The following is a 24,448-nucleotide window of genomic DNA, read 5'->3' on the forward strand; positions in this document are numbered from 1 at the left end:
AGGGGTCCCCCAGAGGAAGGTTGCCGGACATCTCTGTGTGTGCGCGCGCGCATCTGTGGGGGCCCCCACCCTATTCTGTTTAATTTCACAGGTACTGATGGGGGCTTTTCTCCTTTGGCAAGGCAATTCTGTGAGGTGTTTTTTTTAAATTTGATGCGGCCCAGCCTCACCCAGACTCTGCCTCCAGCCGTCCCAAGGTAAATTGAGTTAGAGACCCCTGCAATAGATCAATGTATAAAATAGTTTAAATCACATATCTTAAGGTAAAGGTTCCCCTTGACATTTTAGTCAGTCATGTTCAACTCTAGGGGGCGGTGCTCATCCCCGTTTCCAAGCCGTAGAGCCAGTGTTTGTCCGAAGAGTTTCCGTTGTCACGTGGCCAGCGCGACTTAGATTCGGAACGCTGTTTACCTTCCCACTGAGATTGTACCTATTTATCTACTCGCATTTACATGCTTTTGAACTGCTAGGTTGGCGAGGAGCTGGGACAAAGCGACAGGAGCTCACTCCGTCACGTGGATTCGATCTTACAACTGCTGGTCTTCTGACCCTGCAGCACACAAAGCCTTCTGCGGTTTAGCCCGCAGTGCCACCACGTCCCTCCCGCCACCACGTCCCCCCTGCAATAGATCAATGTATAAAATAGTTTAAATCAGATATCTTAAAAGTTACATTTAATAAAAAAAACTGAAAGCTTACTATGCAAAAATTGTTCCATTGTAGCCATTCATGCATGATTCAACTATATTTTTTGCCACACTTGCGAACACTGATTCCTGGAGAGAAAAGATTGAAATTAGTTATTAATAATTTATATTGATAAAAGTAGCTTGACTTCTTAAAACTGACAAACATATTATCACATGTCAGGCTGTTACCTCAGACTGAAGAAGCTGCTTGGATGAGTAGCAAAACATTTCAACTTAACAAGAAAGAAGTCCAGTTACCATGACTCAACTTCCAGATAACCACACCTGGATGACTAAGAATCTTCACAGATATCAGGCTATATTATTTAAATAATATAAATATTGCGACATTAAGGAATGCTTTTCATTAAGTGCAAGCAATTTCACTGACACTCAAGAACTATTGTTATGTACAAAATAATGCAATCAATAAGATTTATTTTCAAGTAATAGTTTACAAAGAATAGATTAGAACTATTATAAAAATCTCCTTCATGGATTGCTGCCTTGTCGTGGAGAAGGGGGTTGAGTAATTCAGAGAAGTTATGAGCTATGCCATGCAGGGACACCCAAGAGGGACAGGTCATAGTGGAGAGTTCTGACTAAACGCGATCCACCTGGAGCAGGAACTGGCAAGCCACTCCAGGATCTTTGCCAAGAAAACCCCATGAACAGAAATAAAAGGCTAACAGATATGTCAGAAGGTGTCCAACATACTACCGAGGAAGAGCGGAGGGCAAGTACAATTAGCTCCAGAGCTAATGAAGTGGTCGGGCCAAAGCCGAAATGATGTTCAGCTGCGGACGCGCCTGGAAGTGAAATGAAAGTCCGATACTGCAAAGAAAAATACTGCATAGGAACCTGGAATGTAAGATCTATGAATCTTGGTAAGCTGGAGGTGGTCAAACAGGAGATAACAAGAATAAACATTGACATCCTGGGCATCAGTGAACTAAAATGGACGGGAATGGGCAAATTCAATTCAGAGGATTATCATATCTACTATTGTGGGCAAGAATCCCATAGAAGAAATGGAGTAGCCCGCATAGTCAACAAAAGAGTCGGAAAAGCTGTACTGGGATACAATCTCAAAAACGATAGAATGATTTCAATATGAATCCAAGGCAGACCTTTCAACATCACAGTCATCCAGGTTTATGCACCAACCACTGATGCTGAAGAGGTTGAAATTGACCAATTCTATGAAGACTTAAAACACATTCTAGAACTGACACCAAAGAAAGATGTTCTTCCAATTATAGAGGATTGGAATGCTAAAAGTAGGGAGTCAAGAGATAAAAGGAACAACAGGAAAGCTTGGCCTTGGCATTCAGAACAAAGCAGGGCAAAGGCTAATAGAGTTCTGTCAAGAGAACAAGCTGGTCATCACAAACACTCTTTTCCAACAACACAAGAGGCGACTCTATACATGGACATCACCAGATAGGCAATACCGAAATCAGATTGATTATATTCTTTGCAGCCAAAGATGGAGCTCTATACAGTCAGCAAAAACAAGACCAATCATCAGATTGTGGCTCTGATCACCAGCTTCTTATAGCAAAACTCAAACTTAAACTGAAGAAAGTAGGAAAAACCACTGGGCTAGTCAGGTATAATTATGAATACACAGTGGAAATGAAGAACAAATTTAAGGAACTAGATTTGGTGGACAAAGTGCCTGAAGAACTAAGGATAGAGGCCCATAACATTGTACAGGTGGTAGCAACAAAAACCATCCCAAAGAAAAGGAAAGGCAAGAAAGCAAAGTGGCTGTCCGACAAGGCTTTACAAATAGCACAGAAGAGAAGGGAAACAAAATGCAAGGGAGATAGGGAAAGTTACAGAAAATTGAATGCAGATTTCCAAAGAATAGCAAGGAGAGACAAGAGGGCCTTCTTAAATGAACAGTACAAAGAAATAGAGGAAATTAACAGAAAGGGAAAAACCAGAGATTTGTTCAAGAAAATTTATTTCTTTATTTTATATATTTATTTATTTACTGTAATTTATATGCCGCCTACTCTACCCAAAGGTCTCTGGCAGGCTTGCAACAATTAAAATACAATTAAAGTACAATAAAAGATAAAATTGGAGATATTAAAGGAACATTTTGTGCAAAGATGGACAGGATAAAGGACAAAAATGGTAGGGACATAACAAAAGCAAAAGACATCAATAAGAGGTGGCAAGAATACACAAAGGAATTATACCAGAAAGATCTGGATGTCCTGGACAACCCAGATACTGTGGTTGCTGACCTTGAGCTTCACTCTCTCATCCTGGAGAGTGAAGCCATGTGCGCCTTAGAAAGCATGGGTAACAACAAGGCCAGTGGAGGTGATGGATTTCCAGTCGAACTATTGAAAATCTTAAAAGATGATGCCATAAAGGTGATACACTCCATATGCCAGCAAGTTTTGAAAACTCATCAGTGGCCAGAGGATTGGAAAAGATCAAGTCTACATCCCAATCCCAAAGAAGGGCAGAGCCAAAGAATACTACAACTACCGTACAATTGCACCCATTTCACATGCTAGCAAGGTTATGCTCAAAATCCTACAAGGTAGGCTTCAGCAGTATGTGGACTGAGAACTCCCAGAGGTACAAGCTGGATTCCGAAGAGGCAGAGGAACACGAGACCAAATGGCGAACATGCACTGGATTATGAAGAAAGCGAGAGAGTTACAGAAAAACATCTACTTCTGCTTCATTGACTACGCAAAGTCTTTGACTTTGTGGACCACAACAAACTATGGCAAGTTCTTAAATAAATGGGAGTGCCTGAACACCTTATTTATCTCCTGAGAAATCTATATGTAGGACAGGAAGCAACAGTTAGAACTGGATATGGAACTGATTGGTTCAAAATTGGGAAAGGAGTATGACAAGGCTGTATATTGTCTCCCTGCTTATTTAACTTATATGCAGAATACATCATGTGAAAGGCAGGACTGGATGAATCCCAAGCTGGAAAAAAGATTGCCGGAAGAAATATCAACAACCTCAGATATGCAGATGATACCACTCTGATGGCGGAAAGTGAAGAGGTATTAAAGAACCTCGTAATGAGGGTGAAAGAGGAGAGTGCAAAATATGGTTTGAAGCTCAATATAAAAAAACTAAGATTATGGCCACTGGTCCCATTACCCCCTAGCAAATAGAAGGGGAATATAAGGAGGTAGTGACAGATTTTACTTTCTTGGGCTCCATGATCACTACAGATGGTGAGAGCAGTCACGAAATAAAAAGACACCTGCTTCTTGGGAGGAAAGTGATGACAAACTTAAAAAGCAGAGACATCACCTTGCCGACAAACGTCCGCACAGGCAATGCTATGGTTTTTCAGTAGCGATGTATGGAAGTGAGAGCTGGACGATAAAGAAGACTTACCGCCAAAGAATTGACGCTTTTGAATTGTGGTGCTGGAGGAGACTCTTGAGAGTCCCCTGGATTGCAAAGAGAACAGACATATCCATTTTGAAGAAAATCAACCCTGAGTGCTCACTGGAAGGACAGATCCTGAAGCTGAGGCTCCAATACTTTGGCCATCTCATGAGAAGAGAAGACTCCTTGGAAAAGACCCTGATATTGGGAAAGTGTGAAGGCAAGAGGAGAAGGGGAGAACAGAGGACGAGATGGTTGGACAGTGTCACCAAAGCTACCAACATGAATTTGACCCAACTCCAGGAGGCAGTGCTCTGGTCCATGGGGTCACGAAGAGTCGAACATGACTTAACAACTAAACAACAACAAATTATAAAAATGTTTTTAATGAATGTAACTATTATCAAAATAGAAACTGCTGTCATAAATCTTAATCACACACACACACCACAGAACAGCCAAAATTAATCAACTTTCACATGACACTTCTACTTTTTATCTCCTCCCAGCATCCATATATTCTGTTTGTGATCTTAAAACAAGAGGGGTAATAAGCATTGAGTTGTGGCTTCAGAGGAGGAGATTTGTAATGCTTCATCTTATGGTAAGACAGGCATGTGCCTGTCTCCTCTGAAACATTCTGCTTTGGATTCTGAACATTCTGAACATTCTGAAATCTGCATTGGATAACAGCAGTTTAGCAAACTTTCTGGCAGGTTCAAAGTATTTATTTAGAAGGAATAGCAAAAATCACTACACCAAGGATTCCTAGATGATACAAAGTTGTTGTTTTTTTCTTTAAACATTTTAAAAACTGCATATTTAAAGCACGTTAGTGGTAATTAACGGATGGGAACTGGCTAGATTACCCCAATTTTTAACAGCTGGGTAAAAGCCGACAAAATACTTGAGAAACATGCATGCTTTTGTGTTTCCCAGAATTCTTCATCAGTAGGTGAGTGCTCCAACACTGGAAGCTTTGAAGAGAAATTTAGACAACTACCTGACAGGTATTCTTTGATTTCTAATCCTGAATTGAGCAGGGAGTTGGACTCGATGGCCTTATAGGCTCCTTCCAACTTCATTATTCTATGATTTTATGGTGGAAGAAAGGAAGAGAAAGTTCCAGAAATTAGGCTAGATGTCATGATGCCCAAAATCTCTTTAAAATAATTTTTCAGAATGAATGAATTACATATTGGCAAGTGTCACAATGTGTACCTAAATATAACATTCTGAAAGAGAAGCAACAGCTGATCACCTTTTCTTAAAATATAAAGGTCAACTGAACTGGGGGACAACCTGTAATCATTTTTTTTTCATTTTGGTTGTCCTAATGAAAGTATTGCTAATGTGACCTTCCATGGATTGCCTTCTTTTTAATTTGACTGCACATTTCAGAGATATTTGGTTTCACATGTCCCTTACGCGCTCTTGATGCAGCCTGGAGGAGCCCCTCTCACTTTCTCCTGGAACCCATGCGATCAAGCATCAATGGGGAGAAGGGAAAAGACACTAAGCAATTTTGATCAGTGCCTTAACCTTGCCAGAACCACCATTTCCCCATTCAAACAGCAATGGAGAAAAAGCAGCAGAGACACAGGATGTCTGAGTCCATTGGGGAGAGGGGAGGAGAGAGACTTTAATTTCACATCCTTCACATTGATCATGATACAGAAATTGCTGTTCCCTCATTCAGTCATCTGAATTAAGATAGTTTGGTCTATGGGAAAACGCTATTAAAATGTATCACTATGCTGTTATGTACTGAGGGAGACTGTTTCCTGCTGTAAGTCAAAACATAAGTTGCACACACAGTTGTGCATGTAAATGGGGACAAGGCATGATGTTCCGTTTATGCTTTCTTGCTGATAGCCTATATTTTTAATACTTTTATTCAATTTTCAAAATTATATTATGAAAATAACTGTATGTCACGTTAGATGTATACAGTAGTTTTATAGGCAGATCAAGTCCAATCAAAGTTCTGTATATAAAACGCAATAAAAAAGTTAAATTTCTGTCACTCATATTGCAATTAGACTCAGAAAGAGAGGCTGCAATCTGTGTTATAGAATTGTGCTGTACCAACCTTTGAATGGACACATTCCCTTTCAATGTACAGTAGAAGAATTGCACATAAAATCACCTGGCTCAGTGTAAACCATTTCCTAATACAAACCAGAGCTGTGGGGTAAAAAAAGAAATTACATTGTCCTGTCTCTTAAAAGTATAAGAATTGATTAATTTTTTTTAACTTTCATTATTTACAGCTTAAAACCTAAAATAATTAATGTAACATCCGCACTGGCAAGCCAAGCAATTACCTGTGTTGTGTTCATATCTGCTACATGATCAAAGGTGAAAATCTTAGGTTCAGGCTTTGAATGCAGACGGATAGTGCTTGGTGAAAGAATAGATAAACACATCCCATTCTCCACATCAACATGTAGGGTTCCTTCTGAAGGAGGACGGACCCTCACATAAACCTTGATAGCATCGCCTTCAGCACTAAAGCAATTGACATCTGCATGAGTATACTAGGAAAACAGTTAGCACGTTATGCAAAATTTGATCTCTCTCAAGCTACTATAATCTAATGTTGAATCATATATAAATAAGTTTATTTGCTACAATAAATATATTTCTACCTGTCACATCATATAAACAATAAATGGCATCAGCCAGAATTGTCTTGTAGCAGGGACATTCTTCAGTTTTCAATTGTTGGCAATTGTTTCTCTTGATTTTAGTAGGGCTTAACAAATGCACAAGCTCTAAAAATCTTCACTAATCATACTACAGGTTTGTGTGGGGAGATATGTGGGTGGAATGGAGCAATGTGATTCTGGCACATCTTTTTAACACATATCCTGTAATGATATGCTGACAGACATCCCATCTTGGGGATCTGCAATAGCCAAGTAATAGGTTCTACCATAATGTGACAGAATTGTTTAGCTTTGTTATTGGTTACTGGACAGTAATCCACACCACTGTCTATCTTCCAGCCGATTGGAATTGAGTTGTAAACCTATGATTCTCAAAAGGGGAAACCTTTTTTAAACCTTAATTTTAAAGCAAAATGGTGAGGCTAAATTTGTACCTCCATAAGTGAATTACAACAGATAAACTGATGCAAAAAATGGCCATACTGTTGCACTTTTAGAATCTTCCATCCTGAGAAAATGCAAGAGGGGAGCTCTACTCTTTGATTACTAAAGAGAAAATAACACCAACTCATCTATGACTAAGCCCATTAAACACAACAAGGTTTTCTTCCCTCAAATATGGATCACATTATGCAAGTGTTTCATTTTAGGTCTTCCACAGCACTAGTAATGTTATAGAGATGGAATGGCTAGTAGGATTACAGTGCTGCACTTGGTTGGAGAAAAAGTTAACATACAAGAAGAGTGCATTTATATCTTGTTTTGAGAAATGACATTGATTTGTGGTCTGATTTTTCTCACTGGGCAGCAGCATAGGTTCAGCAATGAACTTTTGCTTAAAACAAGGCTTTTTCCTCTTTTGCGAATTTTCCTGGTTGCTGAAGTCTACCTTTGGTTTACTTATAATAGGAAAAAAAACACCGTATAAATTAAAATAAACAGCAACATGTTACCTTTGCCTCACCAATTTCTGCCATACAGTTCTGGATCTCTAAGGAACCCACATTTATTCATTAAGAATATGAAATCTGTACCCAACCCTTTCTTAAGAAGACAGGTCCTAGGTACTAATCAAAAATCTGTCCTTTGTATAGGTGGAGGTGCTGCTTGAAAGTTTTTCCTCCAGAAGACACATGCCAGAATCAGGCATGTTCCATTAAATGCTTAGGCTCACCTGGAATGGAGTTTATTTGAACTGTAATAATTTTCATCCCATAATTCAATTCTAAGCTGTCCACTATAAACTAATCACTTTCAAAAGGTGGCAGAATTGAAAGTTAGTACAGTGGACCTTATACTTAAGGAATTAATCCGTATTGGAATGGTGGCTGCAAGTCGAAAAGTCTGTAAGTCGAATCTCCATTGACCTACAATGCACTGAAAACCGATTAATCCCATAACCAGTGGTTTTTATTCTATTTTTATTCCATTTTGGTTTTTTTCTGGTCTGTAAGTCGATTCTCTGGCTGCAAGTCGAATCTAAATTTTGCAGCCAGAGAAGTCTGTAACTCGAAAAGTCTGTAAGTCGAGCCGTCTGTAAGTCGAGGGTCCACTGTACCTGTAGCATCAGTGAACATAAAGGTTGCCAAGGAGGGGAAAAGCAGTTTCTACTACAGGTTTGTGTGGGGAGATAATATGAAACCTCTGTTTAACAACAATTATACTGTACTGTGGAAGAACCCCTGTTCTAACATTTATAAACAATAGTAGGTTCTTACCTAGATGACACAGGCACCATGTCTTGTGATTCACCTAGAGAAAAAGTTTCATTGTTACTCACAATGAAGTTATCAATGCTTCTTCAATAAGTTTTGTTTTGAGGTGAATGTTCACATGGAACGGTCAGTTTTTTAATGATTTAAATTAAAAGACTGTAACTGTTACTGCTTTGTACCTTTAGAAGAGGCAGTCTTGTTACTCTGTGCAAGCATTTCAGACAAAACTCAAAGGACGGAAAAATAATAATCATTGTCTTTTTTTCATTAGACGTGTCTATTTACACTAAAAAGGGAGAAAAACCGGTGGCATTTAAAGACTAACGATTATATTTTAATGGGAGCTTTCTTGCACACAGATGTGCGCTAGGAGCATGCGGTGATGTTGTTATTTTGGAATTGTGCCCATTCCAGATGAAATACTACATATTTGCTCCGGTATTTCTGAAAGCTCCGCCACTTCTCTCAAGCGTAAGCGAGTTTAGTTGAATCCACACATGTTCAAATACCCCTTTTAAAATGACTCGTATGCAATGAAAACAAACTATCCGATTGTGACAAAAACATGATTCAAGAAGAGCGTCTTGCCAAGCAGGGAGCAGTAGCATGCTTTCCTTCTTACAGGTCAGGCAACCCTCTAAGGGTGAGTTCCCCTCCTCCGTCCGTGGTTCAAAGCGGCCACCCGTCTCGTCACCACGGAACACTAACACGCATTCTGCTGCACGTGCGGATGTCAACAGGGTCCCGCCAACCTCGGTGGCTCTTGAACCAGGCACTTCAGCCCTTACGCGAGGAAAGCACTTCTCAGTGGCAGCTTCGCTAAAGAAATCATGCAATTTTAATTTTATTTTAAATGTCGGAAAATGGGTCTTTAAATTGAAAACAGAGCTGCCATTAAACCCTCTCTTTCCTGCTTCTAAACAAGACACCAGAACGGGACTCGGACCAGATTGCTCAAGGGCTTCCAAAGGCCATTCAGTCCAATGCCAGCTCTTAAAAGAACCTCCCTGGAGCCTTCTACCAGCCTCCCGTTTCTTCCCCCTTGCGGTCCCAGCTTCTCTTACCCGCGGTCCCGGGAGCCATTCCCCGTCTTGACTGACTTGTCCCCGCCGCCAGGGACAGAAGTCCCTGATCAAAATGGCACCCTCTTTGAATTTGGCGCTAAGGAAGCCTTCCTGGTGCTCGTCACTGCCGCCGTGAAGCCGCCGTGGGCGCAGCCATTGAGGTAGGGACGGAGAGGAAGGAACTAGCCTGCATCACATGACAAAACGGGGCAAGATGGCGTCTGGGGGCGGGAGGTTGGCCTTCTGACGCTTTGTCATTTCATGCTCACCTCTCTCTCTCGCTCTCTCTCTCTCCTCTAAGCCAGGCTAAACCCACCGCCACCATGAGCAAAAGGAACCAGGTGTCGTACGTGAGGCCGGCCGAGCCTGCCTTTCTGAGCCGCTTCAAGGAGCGAGTCGGTTATCGGGAGGGGCCGACGGTGGATACGAAGGTAATGTCGCCCAACTTCCGCCCTTCTTACTTTATAGCTCTTCCCCCCCCCTTTGCCCCGCCTTCTCCTCTAGAAGCGCTTTTGCCTCCTTTTCGAGTAAGGGAGAGGGGCGAGGCGCGTGGCGGGTCATTAGGACTGCTGGGCGAGCGGCGTCGCCCCTTTCAGTTCGGGGGCGGGTGGCCTGTCTTCCAACAGGACCTGTGTACATCGAGTTGCTGCTGAAAACGGCAGCCTGTTCAGAGCCCATAATTAGAAATGAGGTAGGGTAGGACCTTTTACTGTTGCTGGTATGTGCCGTCAAGTCCGACTTTAGGCGACCTTATAGCTCGGAGGGTTACGTATAAGAGTTTGAGAGTTCAATTCCCCCGCTCCCCCGAGCCTCCTGCGAGAAGAGCCAGCCTGTGTGGCCTCAGGCAAGCTGCACAGTCCCAGGATGTCCCCAGAAAAAGGGACTGGTAAACCACTTCTGTGTACATACTCTGTACAGTACCTAGAAAGCACTGGAAAGGGTTGCTGTAATTCAATATTGATTTCACCACACACAATTGTTATTATTGTTATGAATTGCTGCCCTTATTGCAATTAATTCCCATTCTGTCTGTCTGTATTTGTTTATTTATTCACCTTCTATACCATCCGGTTAGCGTTCTCACTCTCTATTAGTGCCCTGCTGGGGGTAAAAGATTGCATTTCCTTCCTTTCTGCTTCAAGATGACTGCAGCCAATATGGTTGTTATGTGCCATTAAATTGCTGCCAGTGGATGGTGAGCCCAGTAGGAGTTTCAAGATGTTCAAGGACTGGTTTGCCATCGTCACCTGATAGGAGTTGCCATGGCCGAGCAGGGATTTGAATGCAGACCCTCGTCTGAAAGTTTGTCCACTGCACCACGTTGCCTTTCACTCTAGTCTAAACTATAAAGCAGTTTTCCACTTTTCTTAGGGAACTCAATTTGTTAAAGCTGATACAGTCCCACACAGAAACCCCCAAAAATGCACTGGCCAGAATTATTGGCACCCTGTCTAAATTGCAAGAAATAACTGCTTTTCAAGCGTGTGATGCTCCTTTAATTTGTATTTAGAGACACCTGTTGCAAGCAAGAGGTGTGGGCAATATAGTAATCACACTTGCAACCAGTTAAGATGGAGCAAAGTTTACTCAACCTTTGTGTTGTGAGTGACACTGAGCATGGAGAAAAGAATGAAGTGTAAAGAGTTACAAACAAAGCGCTGGAGAGTTCTGAAATGGCCAGCAATGAGTCCAGATCTGATTCCCATAGAACACCTGTGGAGAGATCTCAAAACAACAGTTGGGAGTAGGCACCCTTCAGATCTGAAGGCCCTGGAGCAGTTTGCAGAAGAAGAGTGGTCCAAAATTCCAAGAGAGAGGTGTAAGACACTCATGGTTACAGGAAGCAATTGATTCCAGTTATTTTTTTTCCAAAGGGGGTGCTACCAAATATTAAGGGTGCCAATAATTTTGGCCAGTGCGTTTTTGGGTTTCTGTGTGGGACTGTATCAGATTTGACTTTTCTTCTCTGGTTTTTTTTTTTTTTTTTTTTTTTTGTTCCAACGCAAATCAAAGAAATGAACATGTGAGTACCAAACATTTGCAACTGCGACAATTTTCTGAGAAGGGTTGCATTTTCTGACAGAATCGCAAGGGTGCCAATATTTTGGCCATGACTCTAACTATCCATTCTCTTCTGTCGATGCAGCTGTTACTCTTGAAGAGGGCAGATGCATCTTAGTCGTGTGTCTCAGCTGTTACCATTCCTCCTTGGGTGAGCCTGCTAAGATTCTAGGCTTGTAATGAAGCCTGGCCTCATGATGGCATCGCTCCCAGGTTCACGGACACTCAAACCCTTTTCCAATGTTAAGGTGTGCATCCAAGAGGAGGATCTTTAATACTACCAAGTTTTATTTGATGTGTACTGAAGATCTTATACATATAGATACTGAACAGGGAATAAATGTTGTTCTCTTGATAACTATTGTCTTTGTGTATTTATACTTTGCTTCATTTATGGTTTTGCCATTGTAAAAGTTCAAGGTTTTAACATTCTGATTGTATGTTTAGTTGATGAGCACAAATTGAATGTGTGTTGGCTACCCTGAGTATGTGCTGTGAAATCACATGCTGCCTGACTTAATTAATCAAAATCAGCCGCCCTTCTATAGCTCTGTGCTTGTACTCACTGTTATGTATCGATCTGGTAGCTGTAACTATTTAAAGTAAGGCTACATCATCTGTGTTTTTACTGCTCCCACTTGGAAGCAGCACTTGTTATGATTTACCTGGGAAGGAAAGGATGATCACATTGGATGTACCTGTATCTGCTGTTGGTTACAATCCATTTCTGGCCTTGAGGGCAAATATTAACAGGGTAAGGCAACTACAGTTGGTTTCTTCTCTTAGTATCTGGCCATAATTCTTCAATTCTTCTCGTCAGGCAAGTCATGTTTGGATTCTGGTTGATAGGTAAAATGCCTTTCCTTGAGCCTTAGTTCTCAGGACACATTCTCTCCTTGGGGAATCCCATTCTCAATGCCTGGGGGACCTTTTCTACTTGCAAATCATAACACCTGTGTGCACATACTATACCAATTTTGATGAATGTCTTAACGAACGACATTTAATCTCTTTCACTATCTAGTGTTACAAATATTAAATTAGCTCAGCACTCATAACCAAACAGATGTATTTGACCTGAGTTCTGCAATACTTAAAGAAATCAAATATACTTAACTTGGCCTAATTTTCTTCAAGCAGTTCTCCTCAAACACTGGTATGGTTGTGGGAATTGTCACTACTTGGGAAAACGAACTGACACCGTAGGGCTTTCCTGAGTTAAGGGAAAACTGAAAAATAAGACCAGTGAATAAATCCTACTGAATTTTGTGGACTGTATCCATGAGTTAGGATTTTGACTTGTTTATTTATTAGTTACATTTTTTCTACCACTGTGGTCAATGCAACAGACATGGCTCTCTTCCTCCTTTCAACTTGTTCCTTCACCGTTTAGTCGTGTCCGACTCTTCATGACCCCATGGACCAGAGCACGCCAGGCCCTCCTATCTTCCACTGCCTCCCAGAGTACTGTCAATTTCATGTTGGTTGCTTCGCAGACACTGTCCAGCCACCTCATCCTCTGTCGTCCCCTTCTCCTCTTGCCATCACACTTTCCTAACATCAAGGTCTTTTCCAAGGAGTCTTCTCTTCTCATGAGATGGCCAAAATACTGGAGCCTCAGCTTCAGGATATGTCCTTCCAGTGAGCACTCAGGGTTGATTTGCTTTAGAATTGATGGGTTTGTTCTCCTTGCAGTCCAGGGGACTCTCAAGAGCCTCCTCCAGCACCACAGTTCAAAAGCATCAATTCTTCGGCGATTTGCTTTCTTTATGGTCCAGCTCTCACTTCCATACATCACTACAGGAAAAACCATAGCTTTGATTATTTGGATTTTTGTTGGCAAGGTGATGTCTCTGCTTTTTAAGATGCTGTCAAGGTTTGTCATTGCTTTCCTCCCCAGAAGCAGGTGTCTTTTAATTTCGTGGCTGCTGTCTCCATCTGCAGTGATCATGGAGCCCAAGAAAGTAAAATCTGTCACTGCCTCCATATCTTCCCCTTCTATTTGCCAGGAGGTGATGGGACCAGTGGCCATGATCTTAGTTTTTTTCATGTTGAGTTTCAGGCCGTTTTTGCACTCTCCCCTTTCACCCTCATTACAAGGTTCTTTAATTCCTCCTCACTTTCTGCCATCAGAGTGGTATCATCTGCATATCTGAGGTTGTTGATATTTCTTCCGGCAATCTTAATTCCGGTTTGGGATTCCTCCAGTCCAGCCTTCCGCATGATGTATTCTGCATATAAGTTAAATAAGCCGGGGGACAATATACAGCCTTGTCGTACTCCTTTCCCAATTTTGAACCAATCAGTTGTTCCATATCCAGTTCTAACTGTTGCTTCCTGTCCCACATATAGGTTTCTCAGGAGATAGACAAGGTGGTCAGGCACTCCCATTTCTTTAAGGACTTGCCATAGTTTGCTGTGGTCAGTCAAAGGCTTTTGCATAGTCAATGAAGCAGATGTTTTTCTGGAACTCTCTGGCTTTCTCCATAGTGCAGCGCATGTTAGCAATTTGGTCTCTAGATCCTCTGCCCCTTCAGAATCCAGCTTGTACTTCTGGGAGTTCACGGTCCACATACTGCTGAAGCCTACCTTGGAGGATTTTAAGGATAACCTTGCTAGCGTGTGAAATGAGTACAATTGTACGGTAGTTGTAGTATTCTTTGGCTCTGCCCTTCTTTGGGATTGGGATGTAGACTGATCTTTTCCAATCCTCTGGCCACTGTTGAGTTTTCCAAACTTGTTGGCATATTGAATGTAGCACCTTAACAGCATCATCTTTTAAGATTTTAAATAGTTCAACTGGAATGTCATCACCTCCACTGACCTTATTGTTAGCCAGGATTTCTAAGGCCCACTTGACTTCACTCTCCAGGATGTCTGGCTCAAGGTCAGCAACTACATTGTCTGGGTTGTTCGGGATATCCAACTCTTTCTGATATAATTCCTCTGTGTATTCTTGCCACCTTTTCTTGATGTCTTCTGCTTCTGTTAGGTCCCTCCCATTTTTGTCCTTTATCATGTTCATCCTTGCACGAAATGTTCCTCGAATGTCTCCAATTTTCCTGAACAAATCTCTGGTTTTTCCTTTTCTGTTATTTTCCTCTCTTTCTTTGCATTGTTCATTTAAGAAGGCCCTCTTGTCTCTCCTTGCTATTCTTTGAAAGTCTGCTTTCAATTTTCTATAACTTTCCCTATCTCCCTTGCATTTTGTTTCCCTTCTCTTCTCTGCTATTTGTAAGGCCTCGTTGGACAGCCACTTTGCTTTCTTGCATTTCCTTTTCTTTGGGATGGTTTTTGTTGCTGCCTCCTGTACAATGTTACGAGCCTCTATCCAAAGTTCTTCAGGCACTCTGTCCACCAAATCGAGTTCCTTAAATCTGTTCTTTACTTCCACTGTGTATTCATAAGGGATTTGGTTTAGATTATACCTGACTAGCCCAGTGGTTTTTGCTATTCTCTTCAGTTTAAGCTTGAATTTTGCTATGAGAAGCTGATGATCAGAGCCACAATCAGCTCCAGGTCTTGTTTTTGCTGACTGTATAGAGCTTCTCCATCTTTGGCTGCAAAGAATATAATCAATGTGATTTCGATATTGCCCATCTGGTGATTTCCATGTATAGAGTTGCCTCTTGTGTTGTTGGAAAAGAGTGTTTGTGATGACCAGCTTGTTCTCTTGACAAAACTCTATTAGCCTTTGCCCTTTGTTCTAAACTCCAAGGCCAAACTTCCCTTTTGTACCTTTTATCTCTTAGCTCCCTACTTTAGCATTCCAGTCCCTTAGAACAGTGGTCCTCAACCTTGGGCCTCCAGATGTTCTTGGACTATAACTCCCAGAAGCCTTCACCACCACCTCTGCTGGCCAGGATTTCTGGGAGTTGAAGTCCAAGAACATCTGGAGGCCCAAGGTTGGAGACCACTGCCTTAGAATGATAAGAACATCTTTCTTTGGTGTCAGTTCTAGAAGGTGTTGTAAATCTTCATAAAATTGTTCAATTTCAGCCTCCTCAGCAGTGGTAGTTGGTGCATAAACTTGGATTATTGTGATGTTGAAAGGTCTGCCTTGGATTCTTATTGACATCATTCTATCATTTTTGAGATTGTATCCCATTACAGCTTTTCCCACTCTTTTGTTGACTATGAAGGCTACTCCATTCCTTCTACGGGATTCTTGCCCACAATAGTAGATATGATAATCATCTGAGCTGAATTCTCCCATTCCTGTCCATTTTAGTTCGCTGGTGCCCAGGATGTCGATGTTTATTCTTTCCCTCTCCTGTTTGACCACTTCCAGCTTCCCAACGTTCATAGATCTTACATTCCAGGATTCTATGCAGTATTTTTCTTTGCAGCATTGGACTTTCCTTTCACTTCCAGGCACGTCCACAGCTGAGCGTCCTTTCGGCTTTGGCCCAACCACTTCATTAGCTCTGGAGCTACTTGTACTTGTCCTCTTCTCTTCCTCAGTAGCATGTTGGATGCCTTCCGACCTGAGGGGCCCATCTTCCAGCGTCATATCTTTTAGCCGTTTGTTTCTGATCATGGGGTGTTCTTGGCAAAGATACTGGAGTGGCATTGCCATTTCCTACTCCCGGTGGATTGCGTTTAGTCAGAACTCTTCGCTATGTCCTGTCCCTCTTGGGTGTCCCTACACAGCATAGCCCACAGCTTCTCTGAGTTACTCAAGCCCCTTCGCCACGACAAGGCAGCAATCCATGAAGGAGACTTGTTCCTTACAATAGCACTATAAGGTAGGTCAGGTTGAGAGAAAGTGATGGGCCCAGTGGGACACACAGTGAGTTTCAAAATCAAGGTACATTTATTAATAAAATAATAATCATATGCAGCTAAGTCAATTCTGACTTATAGTGATTTTTTCAGGGGTTTCCAGGTAGAGAATATACAGAAGTGGTTTATCATTTCTTCTGGACTGTGCAGCTTGCCCAGGGCCACACAGGCTAACTCCACTTGCAGAAGGCACTGTGGGTAATTGAACTCTCAACGTCTGGCTCTGCAGCCAGGTATCTGAGCCACTGAGCTATTCAGCCAGCTGATACTTTTAATGAGTTAGGTATCCGGCTGTGAAGATTTCAGTTCGCCACTGTACATGCCCAAACAGCAAGCCTGGGTGGCTTTGGGCAAGCTGTACATTCCCAGGGTGCCCCCAGAATAAGACAGTGGTAGACCACTTCTGAGTACCATCTTCCTTGAAAACCCTGAAAAGGGTTGCCATAAATCAGAATTGACTTGATGGCACATGATACCTTTATTAGACCAATTAAAACATTAAAATTTGTTAGCTTTCAACCTAGTCTTTTTCAGTCACTGCACCAATATATTGTAGACAGTGCACTCTGAGCCTATAATCATTGCAACATCTTTTCATAGTTCATTTGGAAAAAGTTTGACTGGCACACACTTTACATGCAACTAATCCAGCAACGATGAGTCTCTGAGCTCCTTGAAGAAAAAAAATGGGTATTTTGGAAGGTAATGAAAAAATAGCAAAGGCATTACTGAAGCAGGGAACCTTTAGCACTTATGGAAGGATGCAGATGGAGAGGCAGATGTCTGAGGGAAAAGAAGAACATTTGGGGAATGGAAACGGCTTAAAATAATAGAAACTTAAAGAAATATCCACTGTGGAGCCAATGGAGAGAGTGACAGACTAGGACTCAGGAAATCTGTTTACTTTTTAAAATATTTATTTTATAAAATAACTGAGTTGGAAGGGGTTAAGGTTAGAGTATCATAGAATAATGGAGTTGGAAGGGGGTTATAAAACCATCCAATCTGACGTGCTCAATACAGAAATCTAAATCAATGTACAGTGGTGCCTCGCTTAGTGATTTCTTCATTTAACGAAGAATTCGCTTAGTGATGAGTTTTTTTTGAGGAATTTTCCGCATCGTTTAACGATGTTCTCTATGGGCGATTTTTGCTTAGCGATTTCAGGACCATGCTTCGCATAGCAATTGCATTTAAAATGTTCAAAAACTGTTTTAAATGCTTGGAATCGTTAGTGCATGTTGTAAAACCTTTCCAAAATCGTTAGTGCATCTTGTAAAACCACCAAAAATTAACGAAGAGTCAGAACAAAGCAAATTAAGTTTGCAAAGGTTTTACAAGGTGCACTAACGATTCCAAGCATTTAAAACAGTTCTTGAACATTTTAAGACACTTTAAAAATAGCGAAAACGGACCTGTCAAAACCATTGAAATGCATTGAATAGGCTTCAATGCATTCCAATGGGGGAACCACGTTTCGCTTAGCGATGTTTCCTATGGCGATTTTCTGTTAAGGACGGTAATCTGTTCCCATTGGAACGGATTATTCGGTTTTCAGTGCATTCCTATGGGAAATGGTGTTTTGCTTAGCGATGTTTTCCCATAGCAATGTTTTTTTTAACCAATTAACATCATTAAGCGAGGCACCACTGTATATCTGACAGATAGTTGTATAACTTTCTTTTGGATTTAATCCATTCTTAACCACGGAAATTCACAACTAAAAACACTGCTTAAATATCTCATTTACCTTGAAAATCCTATTATGATTGCTGTAAATTAGGTGCGACTTGATGGGACATAATATACACAAGGACAGATGGGGTGGAAGAGAATTTGTCAGAAGAAAAACAAACTACCGTAGTCTTGTTTCTTGTGTGCTGTTACTTTTCCAGTAACAGACAGCAGAGGGAGTACAAGGTAAACTGACCTTATGCTATTCCTAACCCAACACTTTGCAGCAGCAATGGCTGCTTTGATAGATGATACTAAACTAGCCTACATGCAGGGGAAATGACATTGCCCGCTTTTGCCATGATGTCAGATCCATAAATCCCCATCCATCTGCATTTCAGTTGACAAAGTGGTAATTCATAGGGAAGTGTTTCCTAAAGTCTTGATTCCTGCCATTTAAATGGTGCTTGTGAGTCCAGAGAAATGCACTGCTGTGTGTGTTTGTGTTTTTGTGCCGCCAGCTACTTAATATCTCTAATACCAGCTAATTTTGACATCTCTGAGTGAGAAATGAGCTTTGAAAGTGATTTGCATGAGTGGCCCAAATAGATACTATATGAACAGTTTCACTACTCATGCTCAGCTCTAGCATACAGACAAACAAATCAGGTTACAGCATCAGAGGCATTTGATTTTATTAAGTCTTTCCCATAGGAATAAGATTTAGGAGCAGGTTGGTGAGTGGGGAGAAGAGTGAAACATGATGTTAACCATCCTATCCTAAACAGGACAGCAGCCAATATTTCTTGACATAATGGATCTGCAACACTGTTTGGAGTGTCCCTGTTCAGAGTCCAAATCAGCCATGCTCTCTTCTAGGAAATGCCATTCTTACTCCTCTACTATCACTTTTCTATTTTCCTCTGCAATAGATAACTCAGCATTTTGGGGCCACAGGCAAGTTCTCACCGAGTAGCTTTTGACTCTCCTTCAAGACTTTTTAATCCCGCAACTTGTATATGTGTATGTAGACACCTTCTCAAACACTGATGTTCTCCCAACTTAGCTGCCTTTTGTGCATGGATGATGATGTCATTCTGGCTTCATAAGAATCATGTATTGGGGAATGAGTTTAATGTGTCTATATATGATTTTTTTTCCAGAAATCTTTGAAACTTTTGTGGCCAGATCACAAATAACGTTAGTTATGTGTATGTAGATTTTAGAAATGCAAAATGATACATGCATATGTTAATTGTGTTCACACAATAACTGCTAGAATCTTGCAGGGAAATGTAGAGATTAAGGGCTCCACAGCAGAAAATCACTAACAAAAAATAGTGTATCATGACATGGAGGCACCTCTTCAAAAAAGTCCAAACACTGAGATTTTTTTTTTGCTCCTGCATGAGATTAAAAAGATCAGCACTTATTCATTAATAGTGCTATCAAAATTTTTTTTAAAGAGCATGTATTTTTAGTACAGCACCGTGTATTGTGGATAAAAAGTTTGTATTTGTTTACATAAAGTACCAGATTTTAGCACTGAAACATTTACACAGATTTTTTTGGAAGAAAAATGGCTGAAATGTGAAAAATATACAAAAGCTCTTATAATTTCTCCTAGCAGATGTTGTTTCATTGAAATGTTTCACTCTTACTTCCAGGAACAAAATACATAGAGATTTGCATCCCTTTTTCAGGGTAAGGGGTAGGTTAGCTAAATAGAGGAGATTCATTCTGAATTTGCCAGAACAAGAAAGGCAACAGAGGATTAGAAGGGAGAGACAGAAGACTCTTTCAATTTGTCCTTAGTATCAATGCTTCTCTGACAGGTTTATGCAGTGTGATGGAAAGCAATTTGTAGTTCTGCATTTGATGTTATGGTAGTTTCATTGTTTTCCTATTTTGTTTGTGCTGGGGAATGTTCTGGGACTGCAGAAATGAGAAGCACTACAAACGTTCATGACAGGTCTCAAATCAACCTTTAGGAATTGTTCATTGCAATTCAGTAGATAAGTTATAACAGGACCAGAATTTAGTGAGCAACATGTACCAAAGTAATACAGCTGGGTTAATTGAGACAGCTGTGGGACAACTAAGTTAATTGGAGCAACCAAGAATAAAGCTAGCCAAGCTAGCAGACACAAGTTGTTGGGTAGTTGGTGGTTGTGTAGTTGAGAGCTGTTTATTTGGTTGATAAGTCTCATTGATTGTGAAAGAAATTTATGCTGCATCGCTGGATGAAGACTTGCTACATTGCAAGAGGAAGGTCCTGGAGGAAGACTATCTCCGTGGTGAGAGGAGAAGACTTCGTGGATGCTGGACTATTTATATTGGTAACAATCTTTGGATACTGAACCTGTAATTTACTATTGCAAACTGAAGAACTACTGTGAAAGACCAGGACTGTGTAAAGACCAAGAGAAGTTGTATTTGTACCTGTATATATGAACTTTAATGTAAATAATTCTACCAACACTACAACAGTGTCTGTTTGGTTTCATCTCTGAGCAGTTCATTTCACCATAGCGCCCCCTGGCGTAGTCTGGTAACGCCGCACCTCTGTCAGTTCAAGCTGGGTAACGTTGCATAGATAAAAAACTGTCAGTTTTGTGTTCTCAGTGAAAGCTGACTGACTGGTAGTTGCATTTCACAGAAATCTGCAAGTAGCTTAGTTTTTCTAAATGTAGCTGTCTTTGAATATAAGAGATTCCCAAATATGAAATAAGTCTTGGAAAAATTAAATCCAGCTCGTAACTATGATGATTTTGAGTTTACAGTTTTTTTAAAGTGAGGAGCTGTAAGTGAGTTTCACAAGAGTACATATTTCGTCTACTAACATTGTGATTATTTTTAACCATATTTGCTTTGAAATAAACTGTATAAAACTTTTAAGGAAGTTGACTAGGACAATTCCAAGAGGGCTACATAACTGGTAAAGGGAATTACTTTATCCTGCAGCTATGTTGTTTCCTGTTACCTTAGAGTAAAACCAATTGACTTTTCTGAATAGATACATGTAGAATTATACAGAATCATTGCAAAACCACGAAGGTTAGTTAGTTAGTTTATAGTCTATTCTATTCTGCACCATCTAGTGGCATGCCACTACTCTGGGTGGTTTCGAACAATAAAGATAAACATGCAAGAAAACAACCTGCCCCCACCCAACCCACAAAATATGAAAATATAAAAAGGAGGGCAGCACTCTTGAAAACTCAAGATGGCAACAATGGACAAAATACAGACTACAAAGTGTATTAACATAAATGAAACTGAATAGCAAATAGTTATAAAGGGAGGTTATCCTGAAATGCCTCTGTGAAAAGCAATGTTTTTATGTGCTTTCTGGATATTAGGAGAGAAGGAGCCTGGTGCACCTCCACAGGTAGAGCATTCCACAGAGAGGTAGCCACCACTGAGAAGGCTAGTCATGGACCTCCTGGCCTCCCTCGCCGTGGCCACCTGCAGCCTCAAAGCCTGAGGGGTGTCAGTGGCACAGGTAGATGATTTTGGGAAGAGGCACTACAATAGGTAGCAAGGTCCCAAACTGTTCATGACTTTATAAGTCAACATTAGTACCTTAAATTTGGCATGGAAGCAAACCAGCAGCCAGTGCAGGTAAGCCAGGACCAGAGAAATATGATTGTATCTTGAAGTCTTTGAGATCTGTCTGGCCACCATATTTTGTAGTTGCTGCAGATACGAAATCATTTTCTCCCACATGGCTGACAGAAGAGGGCGAAAGAGGGGTGTCTTTAAATAATCTAAAGGAAGGGATAGGTAATATCTTTATGAGAACACTAGTAAATCATAAAAAAAAATGCTAGTTTTCATCCTGGAGGAGCTAGGCTAACTAGATGTTTACCAGGGCAGAAGGAAGTGCTAGGTTTGACCCTAGATGCTTCGTTTGTCTTGCAAGTCAGAGCTTGAAGACAAAGTCTAAAGTCAACTTCTGGACATATGAGAAATCTAAGAGAAATCTAACGTTCAGGTGTGAAGTTTCCCCATCCTGGTAAGTTTTTAGTCCTTATGACAGCTGAAACAAAAGGAAGCCTACCAGGGACAAAAAAAGTTAACCTGCTCTTTCTTTGAGCAGGAGCAGTTGAGGATACATTAAGTAAAGTCCATAGGAAAGGTGGATTTGTGTGTGGCTTCTATTTTAGATCATGTGGACTGTTGCTTTCTGGAAAGATTCGCTTTCTCTCATTTAGCAAGGAATCACTCCTTTACTAAGATTAAATTCATATTCTTTTTCTCAAAGAAACCTTCAGAGAGCCAACCTAAATGATGTGGAAAGTCAGTGGATGCTGTGTGTATTTAGGTGTGCATTATACATCTCTTATACATGTCATAGAAGAAGAGCATGAGGGGTCTTGTATTTCAGCCTTTTTCCAGCTTTCTGTACCTATATCCCCTGTTGCTTTTTCTTGAAGGAGCACTTCAGGCAACCTCTATAATGTAGAAAGCCAAAGGATGCTACTCATATTTGAATGTTCATTATACCCTTCTTGCAGAGGTCATAGAAGAGCAGCATGATGTGAAGTAGTGTTGCATCTCAACTTTTTTCCAGATTTTTTTGTCCTTTATGCTCTGTTGATATGGATTATTTGAGTGTCTTCTTTCCCTAAAAGAATTGGTCACATACTAGTATGGGCCTTCTTCCAATTTTATTTCTAAGATGACTATCTGAGTAGTATAGCTTTTCATATTCCTTCCAGAGAGAACTTCTCCCACCTCCTGAAGATGACAATGATGGAAGTGATCAGGAGGATGAGCAGCCACAGGTGGTTGTGCTGAAAAAGGGGGATCTGACAGCAGAAGAAGTGATGGAGATTAAAAAAGAGATCAAAGAAGCTTCCAAGACCACAGGTACATTTTGGGACAATCCAAGGTGACCAAATAAAGTAGAAAGTAATTAGCCATTTTCTTGGAAACTTTTATTTCCGTATTCTTTATTAAGTAGAATGGCTCTTGATATAACAGTCTTCCAATTTTTTGGTATGATGCTTCTCTATTCCATAGTTCTGCTTCCCCAGCTTTCTTCTCTCTTCTGTCCCCACCAGTCATCTTAGTAGTCCTTTCATATTGCCACCCTCAATCCTTTGGTTCCCCCGGGACAATTTAAACTACATAGTTGTAGTATTTTAATTCTTCTTTAACTCTCATAGTTCCATCCTATGGGAATCCTGAAATTTGTGGTCTGGTTGGTGAGGTACTTAGATTTTTTTCCCCTAGAGAACTCTTAAACTAAAGATCTCAGGATTCCATACGATGGAGCCATGGGAATTAAATTGGAATAAAACTATCATTATGTTGTATAAATACTCATTAAGTGCACTGAGAACCCCCAGAAGTACAAGCTGGATTTCGAAGGGGCAGAGGAACTAGAGACCAAATTGCTAAGATGAGCTGGGTTATGGAGAAAGCCAGAGAGTTCCAGAAAAACACCTGCTTCTGCTTTATTGACTATGCAGAAGTCTTTGACTGTGTGGACCACAGTAAACTATGGCAAGCTCTTAAAGAAATGGGAGTGCCTAACCACCTTATCTATCTTCTGAGAAGTCTATATGTGGGACAGGAAGCAACCATTAGAAATGGATGTGGAAAGGAGTACAAGGTTGTATATTGTCTCCCTGCTTATTTAACTTATATGCAGAATACATGATGCGAAAGGCAGGACTGGATGAATCCCAAGCCGGAATTAATATTGCTGGAAGAAATATCAACAACCTCAGATATGCATATGATACCACTCTGATGGCAGAAAGTGAGGAGGAATTAAAGAACCTCTTAATGAGGGTGAAAGAAGAGAGCGCCAAAAATGGTCTGAAGCTCAACATCCAAAAAACGAAGATCATGGCCACTGGTCCCATCACCTCCTGGCAAATAAAAGGGGAAGATATGGAGGTAGTGACAGATTTTACTTTCTTCCACTCCATAATTACAGCAGATGGTGACACCAATCACAAAATTAAAAGACACCTGCTTCTTGGGGGGAAAGCGATGACAAACCTAGACAGCATCTTAAAAAGCAGAGACATCACCTTGCTGACAAAGATCTGCATAGTCAAAGGTATGGTTTTTCCAGTAGTGATGTATGGAAGTGAGAGCTGGACCATAAAGAAGACTGACCGCCAAAGACCGCTGTTGAATTGGTGCTGGAGGAGGCTCTTGAGAGTCCCCTGGACTGCAAAAAGAACAAACCTATCGATTTTGAAAGAAATCAACCCTGAGTGCTCACTGGACAGATCCTGAAGCTGAGGCTCCAATACTTTGGCCATCTTATGAGAAGAGAAGACTCCCAGGAAAAGACCCTGATGTTGGGAAAGTGTGAAGGCAAAAGGAGAAGGGGACGACAGAGGACGAGATGGTTGGACAGTGTCACCAAAGCTACC

The 24,448-nt window shown here is 40.9% G+C and overlaps 2 protein-coding genes across 4 annotated transcripts in view; one reads left to right on the plus strand and one right to left on the minus strand.

Moving 5' to 3' along the window:
- Positions 1-9,679, minus strand: part of KIF15 (kinesin family member 15) — a 76,821-nt gene extending 67,142 nt beyond the window's left edge. The window contains exons 1-4 of one of the 2 annotated variants that reach the window (XM_073003526.2): positions 9,528-9,675; positions 8,467-8,500; positions 6,404-6,587; positions 700-776 (exon numbers count right to left, since the gene is read on the minus strand). In XM_073003526.2, coding sequence (XP_072859627.2) covers positions 700-776; positions 6,404-6,587; positions 8,467-8,500; positions 9,528-9,546 — 314 coding nt within the window. In that variant the 5' untranslated portion in view covers positions 9,547-9,675. Of the gene's footprint in view, positions 1-699; positions 777-6,403; positions 6,588-8,466; positions 8,501-9,527 lie in introns of both variants that reach the window. The other variant, XM_078377375.1, reaches the window with a different exon arrangement.
- Positions 9,680-9,682: 3 nt separating this feature from the next.
- Positions 9,683-24,448, plus strand: part of KIAA1143 (KIAA1143 ortholog) — a 31,399-nt gene continuing 16,633 nt past the window's right edge. Inside the window, exons 1-2 of one of the 2 annotated variants that reach the window (XM_020807656.3) lie at positions 9,683-9,958; positions 22,772-22,922. In XM_020807656.3, the coding sequence (XP_020663315.3) occupies positions 9,851-9,958; positions 22,772-22,922 (259 nt within the window). In that variant the 5' untranslated portion in view covers positions 9,683-9,850. Of the gene's footprint in view, positions 9,959-11,503; positions 12,343-22,771; positions 22,923-24,448 lie in introns of those variants that run through there. The other variant, XM_020807657.3, reaches the window with a different exon arrangement.

Source organism: Pogona vitticeps, chromosome 6 (assembly GCF_051106095.1).
Source record: "Pogona vitticeps strain Pit_001003342236 chromosome 6, PviZW2.1, whole genome shotgun sequence".
Taxonomy (NCBI): domain Eukaryota; kingdom Metazoa; phylum Chordata; class Lepidosauria; order Squamata; family Agamidae; genus Pogona; species Pogona vitticeps.